The sequence below is a fragment of the Nannochloropsis gaditana genome, assembly GCF_000240725.1.
Source record: "Nannochloropsis gaditana CCMP526 unplaced genomic scaffold scaffold234, whole genome shotgun sequence".
Lineage (NCBI taxonomy): Eukaryota > Eustigmatophyceae > Eustigmatales > Monodopsidaceae > Microchloropsis > Microchloropsis gaditana.
This window is the reverse complement of record NW_005803719.1, coordinates 1-11,061: the sequence shown is the minus strand read 5'-3', so window position 1 is coordinate 11,061 and position 11,061 is coordinate 1. Positions and strand designations below refer to the sequence as shown.

Sequence of the window (11,061 nt, the reverse complement as noted above, 5' to 3'; positions counted from 1 at the left end):
GGCCTCATCGCCTCCCCGGGTAGAACGCCCGGTAAACAGCCGTAATGTCTTCGAGAAGGTCATTTAAATGAATATAAGCTTGAAACCTTCTGTAGTTGTAGTGCACTTCCTATTTAGTTTTCCGGAGATTTCAATAATTTTAACAACAGTACAACCAGGGAACGGAATCACGAAAGACTGAAGTCGAGTATACGTCTAATGTTAGTGACCACATTACCGTATCAACATCGATGGAGTCATCTCCTCGTAGACAACAAAGGTGATTTATATGTCTTCATGGAAGTAAACAATAACCTGATGGCGGAATAATCGTGTTTTGATTTCGTGATCTTATGCTTTGCTGCGAGGCCGCACAGTGTAATTTTAGCAGCTGTAACTTATTAAAATACTCCATGCTTGATATTAGCTTATTCTTTACTCGCAGCCAACTCATTATGAAGGGACGGGAGACAGTTATGTACAGGCCCCAGCGTGCAAAACAATGTATACGTGAAAGACTTACTATTGTCGTCCTCAGAGATATAATTTATATGAATTGTGAATTTGAATTGTGAATATTTCTTATGGTTGTGTCATACCGAAGTGAATAAATATCGACTCTCCACACTTTTAACATGAATTTCAAGATTTCAAGAAAATTTTCATCAAAATTCCTAGTCATTGCCAAATCTAAAACATGACTGAACTACAGGTGGAGTAATTGTTTCTGCCACTGCACTTTCAGGTATCTGTCGTACGTGCACGTAAATTTATTGCAGTTGATGCCAAGGCAGCTCCTTTTTGTTGAACGGGAAGTATTGTGGATGCCGCTTGACAGCTTTTTCGGGGTGAGACAAGAAGGAAGAAGTGAAGTAAAGCAATCAATGCGGTATCTCCCCCTATTCTGCGGCCTGAAAGGAGCCATGCCGGAATGGAGGCCTGAAATTGTGCTGCAGTTTCAAACATAGCAGGGCTGGGGTCTTGAATCGATAAGTCTTCGCAGTGGTCATGTATGGGTGCGTACGGCCCCCTGGGCCGCATTTATTATGTTTGCCGAACCCCCCCAAGTGCTCAACCCGAAGGAGGAGAAATCCTTCTCCAGTGGAGAAACCCTCTGTCTGCTGCAAATGTGACGCCCACTCGATCATCTCTGTCTTTTAGCCTCCAGAATGCCTCAAATACGGTGATACTTGTAAAATTGTAGGTTCGAAGTCATGTAGGCCGCTTAAGTGTCATCATACTTCTGGTCTATCCCCTCCCCTTTCTCCTCAGCCATAGATACAGGGTTCGCGGGACGAGATCAAAGTAATTGAGTTCACTGCACCCAAGCAATCATGGCCGCACGCGTATATGTGGGCAACTTGCCCATGGACATCCGAGAGCGCGACGTGGAAGACCTTTTTACCAGATATGGCAACGTGACGAACGTGGACCTGAAGACTCCCGCGCGGTGAGGAGGGAGGAGGGAAGAAATGGCAAGGAGAAGAAGAAGAGGAAAGGGTGTGCGGGGACTGTCAGCGATCAACAGCGTGGAAGGCATGGATAGGAAAAGCGTCAGGAGAGAGTATGCCGTGTGGACTGCCCGATGAAGTGGAAGCCTGCGCCTTCAAATTCTATATCACGATGCGCGCCTCATAGCCCGCCACATCCTCTACGCCTCTGCCTTCTTCCGCAGGCCCCCCGCCTACGCCTTTGTCACTTTTGACGATCGCCGTGACGCTGAGGATGCTGTGAGGGCACGAGACAACTACCAGCTCCAGGAAGGGAACAGGCTCCGCGTGGAGATGGCGCGGCGGGGGGGGCGGGACGGCGGGAGGGGAGGTGGGTTGGGGAGGGGAGGGGAGGGGGGGGGTATGGGCGGAGGGAGGAGGGTATGGATGGAGGGAGAGGCGGAGGGTACGGTGATAGGTACGGAGGGGACCGGCCTTACGGCGATCGTGGGATGGGCGGAGGACGAGGGGGAGGGGGAGGGAAGCGCACGGAATATCAGCTGATCGTCACGGACTTGCCCCCGTCGGCGTCGTGGCAAGACCTGAAGGACCACATGCGAGGGTCGGGGGGCGACGTGTGCTACTCCGACGTGGACAGGAAGGGAGGAGGACTGGTGGAGTTCACGCGGGAGGACGATATGCTGGAGGCTCTGGAGCGTTTGGATCGCAGGTGAGGGGAGAGGTCGGGGGAACGCTTGGCAAGGGGGGTAGTCTGCAGATCCCGACCATCTCATGCCATTTCCCTTTCTGCCCCCTCCCCCCCCTCTCCAGCGAATTCCGCAACCGCTTCGACACCTGCGAAATCCGCGTGCGTCTGCCCAAGGACTCCCCCTTCGGCCGGGCGGGGGGGACGGGGGGGAGGGCGGAGTCGGAGCCGGAGTCGCAGCCCCCGAGGCCGTCCTGGTTCCCGCTCTCGCTCCAGGTCCCCTGCCTCCTCCTCCCCTCGACGACCTCGAGGCCGAGGGAGGGAGGGAGGGAGGGAGGGAGGGAGGGAGGGAGGGAAGGACAGAAGCGAGTCCCGATCTCCGTCGCGGTCCCCTCCTCGCAGGCGGGAGCGCTCATCTTCCCCTCCCGGCCGCTCCCGCTCCCGCTCTGCGTCGAGGTGAATCCATGGAGGCTGGCAAAAGACGTAAAGTAAGCTTGATTGAGGAGTGACTGATGGGGCCCGCACTGGGAGAGGAGCGAGGCGGGCGCGACGGCGGGGGTGAGCATTGAAGAGGGGGGCGTTGAGTTTGAGAGTAGGGTATAAGGAGAGAGGGCGAGAGCAAAGCGGGCGAGCCAGGCGAGAAATCCAGTCACAGGAGCAAAGAAATCAGGCTAGATGGCCCCTTACCATCCATGTGGTCGGCGCAGGAACGTCTCCTCGCCTGGCCTTCCACGTCTTCCTACGGAAATGGGAGCTTTTGGGGGTTTCCTCTCGTAGTATTTATGTTTGGTACGTCCCCGCAGTTTCTTTTATCTACAGTGCTTTCGACTGCCCCCGTTCCTCCCTCCCTCCCTCGGCCACGACCTCCTCCTCGTCCTCCTCGTCCCCCCACCCCTCTTCCATCCTCCCTCTCTCCCTCGCTTGCAAACCATTGAGTGCTCGCCTCTCCCGGTCGATCTGCTCCAGCTCCCGGTCCACCATTTGGAGGCGTGCTCGAGCCTTGCTCAACCTCCCTGTATCGATACCTGTGGGGGCCGATGGGGGTTGACACAGAGAGAAAGAGAGAGAGGGAGGGAGCAGAGGAGAAGAGGAGAGGGGAGCCAGACGTGAGGTCCATGGGATTGGTTGTCGCCGTGGAGCCGGCTGTCTTGTTCCATCACGCGAAGAACGACACCCTTAGACAGGCCCCGCCCCCCCCTTCCTTATCTTCGCTCGGTGCCTCCTCCCCTCTCCCAACCCACCTTCCCCCGCTCGCAGCACGTCCGCAATCCGCCTTCTCCAGACCTCCCTGGAGACCATCAAAGACTCCTCTCTCTCCTCCAAGCGCGCCATGTCCGACGCAAAACTCTCCTTTTCCCTTTCCTCCTCCACTTTTCCCTTCCTCCCTCCAATCCCACCTCCCGTCCTCCCCTTTTTCCCTCTTCCCACGTTCGACCAGACGGCAGGCTCCTCCCTCTCACCAGTCTTGCGCAAAATGGCTTCGCGCCCATCTCTTTCTCCCTTCCCCCCTCCCTCTCGTTTCCCTCTCCTCTCCGCGTCGAATTGCTGCGGGTAAGTCTGTCGGTCGAAGGGGAAGGCCCCTCGGAATACCCCTCCCCCCCCCTCCCGTCCTCGCTCTCTCGATGTCCTCCTCCGCAGCCGCCCGCCACCCTTGGCCCACGTCCTGGGGGCGGTTCCATTCACCTGAAGGTTGTTCCCGGGCCCGAAGGGAGCGAGAAAGAGAGAGAGGAGGGTAAGAAAAACGCTGAAAGGCTGTGGGAGGGAAGGGGGAAGGGAAGGAGAGGAGAAAGGGGAAGGGAAGAAGGGAAGGAGGGGAGGAAGGGAAAGAGGAAGGAGGGAAGCACGCACCCAGCCAGTCTATCTCGTCCAAGTAGTAGTCATCATCGTCGTCGTCAAGCCCTTCCAAACCGAACCAAAAGATGCGCTGGTAGACATCTCTGAGCCATTCCAAAAAGACGTTCTTGTTCCTTCGCACAGGCCGGCCCTCGCGCCCGACGCCCACGCTGTGGAAGAGGGTAGGACAGGGAGGCGTTTGGGGAAGATGCAGGGGAATGAATGCAGCGTTGCGAATGGAAGTATGCCAGAATGCCGTAGCAATAGCCTGGGCTGCATCTTGCGGAAACATTGAAGAAAAAAATTCACTCCCTTCCCTCTACGTACATTCGAGCCACCTCGTCCTGGTACTCCTCCTCCTCGTCGCCGTATTCCTCCTCCTCGTCCCGCTCCTCCCTCTCTGACTTTCGTCGGACGAAAAGCCGCGGACCCCATGGCCCCCTTTTGTCCTGCTTCGTCTCCCTTGGCGCAGTAATTGGTAGCCTGGTGGGTCTTATGCCATTGGTAGGGCTGATGAAGGGGCGAGGGACGAGAAAGGCGTGCGTCGTCGAGCCAGGAAAGGGCTCCAGTACAAGGGAGAGGGCGAATGCAGATAGGCAGAGGATGGAAGTCGGAAGCATGAGCTTGTGACTGCCAATTTTTCGGAAAGCAATGGGCTTGATGTGATGATGGGGAAAGTGACGGGAGGATGGGAGAGGCTTTCTCAGCTGAGAACTTCAAAGCAGGTGCAAGCGTTCCGGTGGCAGCTGCACGGTCCTTATATCATAGTGTGGACGAATCGTTCATATTACAGATACAAAAATGTGTTTTGTTATCGGTGTGTCCTCTTCACTTGTCGGATCGTTCATAGTGTGGCACTGCCTGTGGTACGTCGCTTTCGAGAGGGAGGCGAGTCGGCGACTGAGGAGTCGAGTACGGAAGAAAGAATACATCTCATAAGCAGGGAAGACATTGCGTGACTAGTGCAAAATTTTGAAAAAATAACCGTGACGCATAAGGGCTGTGAAAGTTCACATTCCTGGAAGAGATGACGTGACGGAAAGGAAATTGCACGGTTAAAAGGAGGGGACGAATCCCGCCTCCAAGGGGAAGTTGATACTTCTGTTTACATTTTCGCATCTCGTGCTACACAAAGAACAAAGGTCAGAATATAATGGCCTCGCCGTTTTCCTCAACTGGGGGTAAGCTGGGGCTGGCTTCGAAGGTACAGACACAGGGTAGTTGTCACGACGCGGAAAATTCAGATGGTTGCTGCCTTGCTGGCGTCGACGACAGACTCGAGGCTTTGGCACACTCAGTTTCACAAGACGTTATTCCCGGTTTAGAGCGTGAGCTGAATAAGGTAATCAATGGAGCGAAACGGAACAGGGTCTTTGGGGAAGGAACCGGGAATCTCTCATCATTTTATCTACTTATGTAGGTGCGAGGTTGGTTGGCAATGCTGGACGCTCGTCAACCTGTGGGGTGTATTTCCGCGCGCGCTAATCCGTCGGGCTTGTCAAAGACACAATCGTTATCTGAGCGCAGCGGAGAAAGCGAGGCGGTTCCGATTTCTCAGTCGGAATTGAATTTGAAGGTGCATCATAAACTTGAGACATTGAATACCGCGGTGCGGGTGTTCAAGGTAAGAAATCCGAGTACATGCTTAAACCAAGTCTCGTTGTGAAAGCTAATTGTATATAATAATATCGAGCATCCTACTGACAGACGGCACTGGGTACCAATTACAAGGCGCCGATGAAGACGACAACTTATTGACGTGCGATATGCAGAGAGAAATATGGATAATCGCTTGATTGAGAAATGAATGTATAAAATTATTGGAATGCTAATTTAAAAAGAAAAAGAAATTTTCATTAGGCTTATATTCCACAAAATCAGCAAGGACTCTATGGAAGCACTCCTTTTTTCCCGGTAAATATTTTTCTGCCAGACATTGAGCCGTATTCTTGACATGATAATATTTAAGGTACCGATTTGAAGGCAATCTCCAGGGCTCGTGGCCTAGTGGTATGGCGTCCGCTTTGCAAGCGGAAGGTCGCGGTTTCGATCACCGTCGGGTCCACTTTTTTCTTTGCCATAAGTGTGCATTATGAATGTGCGACAAGCGGAAGGTGTGCGCTGCCTTTTGTGTGTTGCGTTCTTGAGCGAGAGTGCCTCTCGACACCTTCAAACCAGCAGTGGCGGGTCTTTTCTTCAAGAATTTTTTCCTCTCAAGGAAACACATGGCTGAATGAGAATTTTAGATGCGTTTCATCTCTAACCCTAATCCAAACATTTCAATTCGCTTTATTCTGCCCAGATCACTTCAGGCATACAAGCCATCTTTGGTCGTCATATGTGTAAGTGGGATGAACAACAGGTATGCTGGGTAACAGATGTAGGATGACGAGTGGAGAGAATCACAAGCAAAAAAAGATGCAATGTGGTAGGAAGCTTTTTGCTCGCAGGCGGAATCGAACCGCCGTTTCTTCGGGATTTGCTCAATAGAGCCACAACGAAGTGTCCTGTATGTCGATACTGCACTCTGTCACATGTGTACAGCGTGCAAGGGATCGGAACCACTAGACGATGCAAGCCCATTCGCTTGCGGAATCGAACCGCACAGTCGCTGCCGGAGCGGCAACTTAGTCACCTGTTTGACTAGCGATGCTTCCCATCATCCTCCCACGCAATCTCTGACTTTATGAACGTATCTTCAATCACTTCGCTAGGTTTGTCCAGTCTCACGACTATATGTCTGTTTGGAAGATGGCGAATTTAGAGTTCAGTAGGACTTCGAAGAGATCTTCTAAAGTAAAATGAGATTGTCATGCATGTTCACTTCCGCATAGACATGCTATTCGACTGCAGTGTTGCTTTTCGTCCGAGAGGCGCTTCACGTGATACAAGACGATATGATAAAGAAAAGGAAAAATTCACTCTTTTTTCTTTCCTTCATCGTAAGTCGCGTCTGTGCGTTGATATTGTCCTAGGGGGCGAGTGTCATTGTACTTGTTGTTAGGCTATCTTCAAATCGATCGGGACATCACATGAAAGTTGCCACACCTCTAGTGCTTTTTTCGTGCACTTATCATGCACGTGGCACATGGAGCCGAGCAGCTTTGTGACTCGGATCACAACACCCGCAAAAACATCACAAATTCTTCTTTTGTAACAAAAAGTGGCCATCTATTTTGGAGATTCAGCATGAGAGGCATGCGGACAAAATTGCACTTGCAAGTGAGAACCTATTCCACGGCTTACGTGCTCTAATGATGGGTGAATTTCGAAGTTTCACACGCGTCAACATTGTTAGTTCCAAATGTGAAGATTGTTAGCTCCAGACGTGAATTGTGAATTGGAAAAAGTTCTATATTACACAGAAAACGGCCACTGTACATGCTGTTTGGTTGAGTGGTTCACTTATGTGTTTCGGAGATGTTAGGCACCATGCAAAGCATCCTTTTTTTTTAAGTTTAATTGAGAAAACACTTCACTCACTCGATAGATCTTTCTCTTGAGAAGGATGTAGAGAGTAAATTATCTTCGATTCCTTAAGCAGAAAGCGATATCCTACAATAAGCTTTCCGAGGAATTTGATATACTTGCAACGTGAGGGGCTTCGCGAATGTAGCGTAGCGACAGCATAGGCTTATCTTGCTGTCCGCAGAATTTGCACAGTGAATTAAATTTAAATAACAATCATATTTCACAGCATGCTCAATGTCCGAAAGGGAAAAAATACATAGAATGTCACTACTGCAAATAGCATGAGGATTTCAAGCGTCATAGCGAGGTTCTATAATATAAAGAGAGATAGGGCATTTGGGCTCGGAATGTAACTGATGGGTGTCGAGAATTTAGATAAAAAAAATCATTTGCAGACACTTTAGCTGTCACCGCTTTCAAATTCTTGCTTTTAGAATAAAATGAATATTGGCATGGTCTACCTCCTGGCTACGTCTGACGCCACGAAAACAACGAAAATAACTGCAACGGGCAGAGCCTCGCCCGCACAACGACTTCGAGTGTAGATAAATGTTATTTGATATTATTTAAAACCTACAAGTGCATTTTTCGCTAGGCCATTTGTAAAGCCCAGCAGAAAGGCGTGCTCGTGGAAAAAAGCCCCTGGGGGTCGATCTTCCCCCCGTTCCGATCCGTTCTTTCCCCCCCGGGAGGACAAGTCGATCGTCAGCCGCCTTGTCATCGCCTGGGGTTTCCCTCCTTTTCCCGCCGTCCGCGCCGTGGTCGCGCGTGCCAAGGACTGGCCGCCGGTCACGTCTGCCTTTGCAGCTCATGGAAATGGCGTGCCTCGTGTTTATGTTTGGTGCGTGCTTGGACATCATGCCTGGAGGTTCTTGCGATCAGAGTGGCTATGTGCTCGGGAACTGGATTCTATTCCGCACGCTCTATCGCCCCTTGCGGCCTTCCCCCATCCCCTCATCACATACCACGACGGACACGGTGGCATTAGCGTGCACAGTGCCGCGCAAAATAAGTGTATTATTGAGTGATAATTGATTTGTCTACACCTGTGAACACGTCCGCCCTGAAACGGGACCATGCAGACCATGTGACTGGCATCTGCGGCCTGGTTGTTGTCGAACGCGCAGAAGGCGAAAAAATTGTTCCTTCCTAGAAACGCGCGTCGTCAGTGCGTTCTGGATGGGGCCATGCGAGCCGATGAGCCTCATGGCCATAGAAATGCTCGACGTATGTCCTAGCCTCATCACGCGGTGGCTCACAATAGCATTTACGGGTGGGCCGTGGTGGACTTTTGTATGATGAGAAAACCCTGGATGCAGCGACGCGAAAAGGGGTGGAGCCCGCCCGCAGCGTATGTGATTTTCGGGTTACGAAAGACACGAGTGTAAGAGTCGCGAATACCACAAAAAATGCCCCACCGCACAGGTGTGATATGTGAAGAGCGTTCGGTAGTGACGCGCTAGAGATCTTTGGTCAAGTGGAGCACTGTGTGTGCTATCTCGCGAGCTCTGCTTTCCTCAGGTTTCGGTGCCACTCCGATGCGCTTTCTTCGGCTCGTGCGGCACCAACTCTCATCGATCTCTCTAAAACCTTTACATTCAGAGACATAAAAGGTTATTCGCCAAGGACTTCCTCGTCCGATACCCCAGCGTGTCCTCTTCGCCTCTCGCAACCCTCTGCCCCGTAGTACCGGCGCCGAAGGAGACGGAAGAACAAAGTTTTGAGTTCCCAACTCCCCCACAGACAGCTTCCTGGATAAATCCCGCTTACATGCGCTTGGAAAACAGTAACATGAGTCTCACGAGCAGCAGTAGCTGCAGCACCTGCTCCCTCCCACCCGCCTCGTCCACCTCTGCCCTCGGGGCCGCTCCGCTCCGACGCCGGCGCCGCGTCAACGGGGTCGGAGCAGCGGCTTTCCTACTCGGACTCTTGGTAGGAGGGGCGCACGCCTTTGTCCCGGCCTATCACCGAAAGTTGGCGGCGGCTGCTCCCTGTGCGGCGGCCAATAACAAGAGACGGGCGGGGGGAATGAGCGGGCACCAGTCGGTCACGATGTCGGTAGGTTGGGCGGGGACGAGGGGGGAGGTTCCAAAGGAGGGAGGCGCCTTGACAAGTAGTAGAGAAATTATGTGCGCCCGAGGCCCGCTGCGTGGCTTGGCACCCTGGCCCACACTGCTCACACTGCTCGCCTTGCCCCTTCTCTTACGCTGTTGGACTCTTTCTTCCCTGGCAGGCGGTCGCCCGCGACAGCCACACCGCCTCCGTCCCCGCCCCGCCCACCCCCCACACCCACGCCCCTCACACGCCCTCGCCGGGCTCGGTGGCTCCGCCCGAGCAACCCATCATCAACCAGTACCCCGTCTTCCCGCGCGCGGCGGTGAATATCGGTGAGCGCTTGACCTCCCTCGAGTCGTCAGCTAACCGGATGGTGTGAGGTTTGAAGAAAGCACGTTGATAGCATTGACGCCATGTGTATGACTCTCTGCATTCACGGCTTGCCTTGTTGGTCGCGCGTCTCTCTTTCTCCTCGCGCTCCTTGTCTTAATCTCCCTTCCCCACGCCCCCCTTTTTCCGCAGTGGTGGTCCGCGCCCGCCCCCTGAATATGGGCCGAGAGTACCTCTTTGTCCAGCGGAGCAAGGAGCCTGGGACCAACCAATGGGCGCTACCAGGAGGAAGGTGAGGAAGGAGAGGGAGAACGGGTTGGGTGATTAGAGAGGAGCGGGGGCGGCGAAGATGTCCGAGAAGGATCTGAGCGACGTAGAGGAGGTGCTTAGAGGGAGGAGGGGAACGAAGCCGGAAAGTCTCGAGCGTTGCGAGAGGTAACAGTGCGGATGCCCACCCTCGACTTCCGCACCGACTCACGCCACTCCCCGCCTCCCTTCCCTCTCCCCGCCCCTCCCGCCCTTCCTGACCCCCGCCCGTAGCGTGGAGATCGGCGAGGAGATGCTGCAAGCCGCCGCGCGAGAAGTGGTGGAGGAGACGACGCTTGACCACACTACCCTGCAGTTCTACCCCCGCTGCTTCATGACCACGGACGCCATCTACAACGACGACATGGGCGCGGTCAAGTACCATTTCGTCATCTCCCACGTAAGCACCTCCCCCTCCCTCCCCGCCTCTCTCCCTCCCTCCCTTCTTCCTGCCTTCCCTCCCTTGCGGTGTCCCGCCTTTCCGTTTCGCTCTCTCCTCTGCGTCAGGCGCCTCTCACCCCGTTCCCCCCCCCTTCCCTCCCCCCCTTGCTCGTCCCGCAGATGGTGTGCTGGGCAGCCCCGGAAGCGGCTCCTGTGGCCGCCGACGATGCGAAGGATATCCGCTGGATGACGCTGCCACAACTCCGGACTTTGGATGTAAGGAGAGAGGGAGGAGGGAGGAAGGGAAGGAGTGCACCGACGGATGGAAAGAGGAGTGGTTGACTAACGCCACTTCCTTCACACGCGTGCTCCGAATCCGTGACCCGTAACGTTCTCCTGGTCCCTGTCACCCTCCCTCCCTCCTCACCCTTCTCCTTCCCCCTTTCCTTGCCCTCCCTCTCTCTCCGTCAGCCCGAGGCCATTTTCCGAGGCGTGGTGGAGGTGGTGGAGACCGTCGAGAGGCTCGTGGACGTGGGCTGCATCACCAAGGCGGACTTGGTACGGGCACGG

General features: G+C 53.9%; 1 protein-coding gene across 1 annotated transcript; it reads right to left on the bottom strand.

The window, feature by feature from the left end:
* Positions 1-1,247: 1,247 nt before the first annotated feature.
* On the bottom strand, positions 1,248-1,430 carry NGA_2086610 (uncharacterized protein; the record flags this gene model as incomplete). Its single annotated transcript, XM_005855297.2, has 1 exon — positions 1,248-1,430. A coding segment is annotated over one exon (183 nt), but the record flags the coding sequence as incomplete, so codon positions are not given.
* Positions 1,431-11,061: the final 9,631 nt, after the last annotated feature.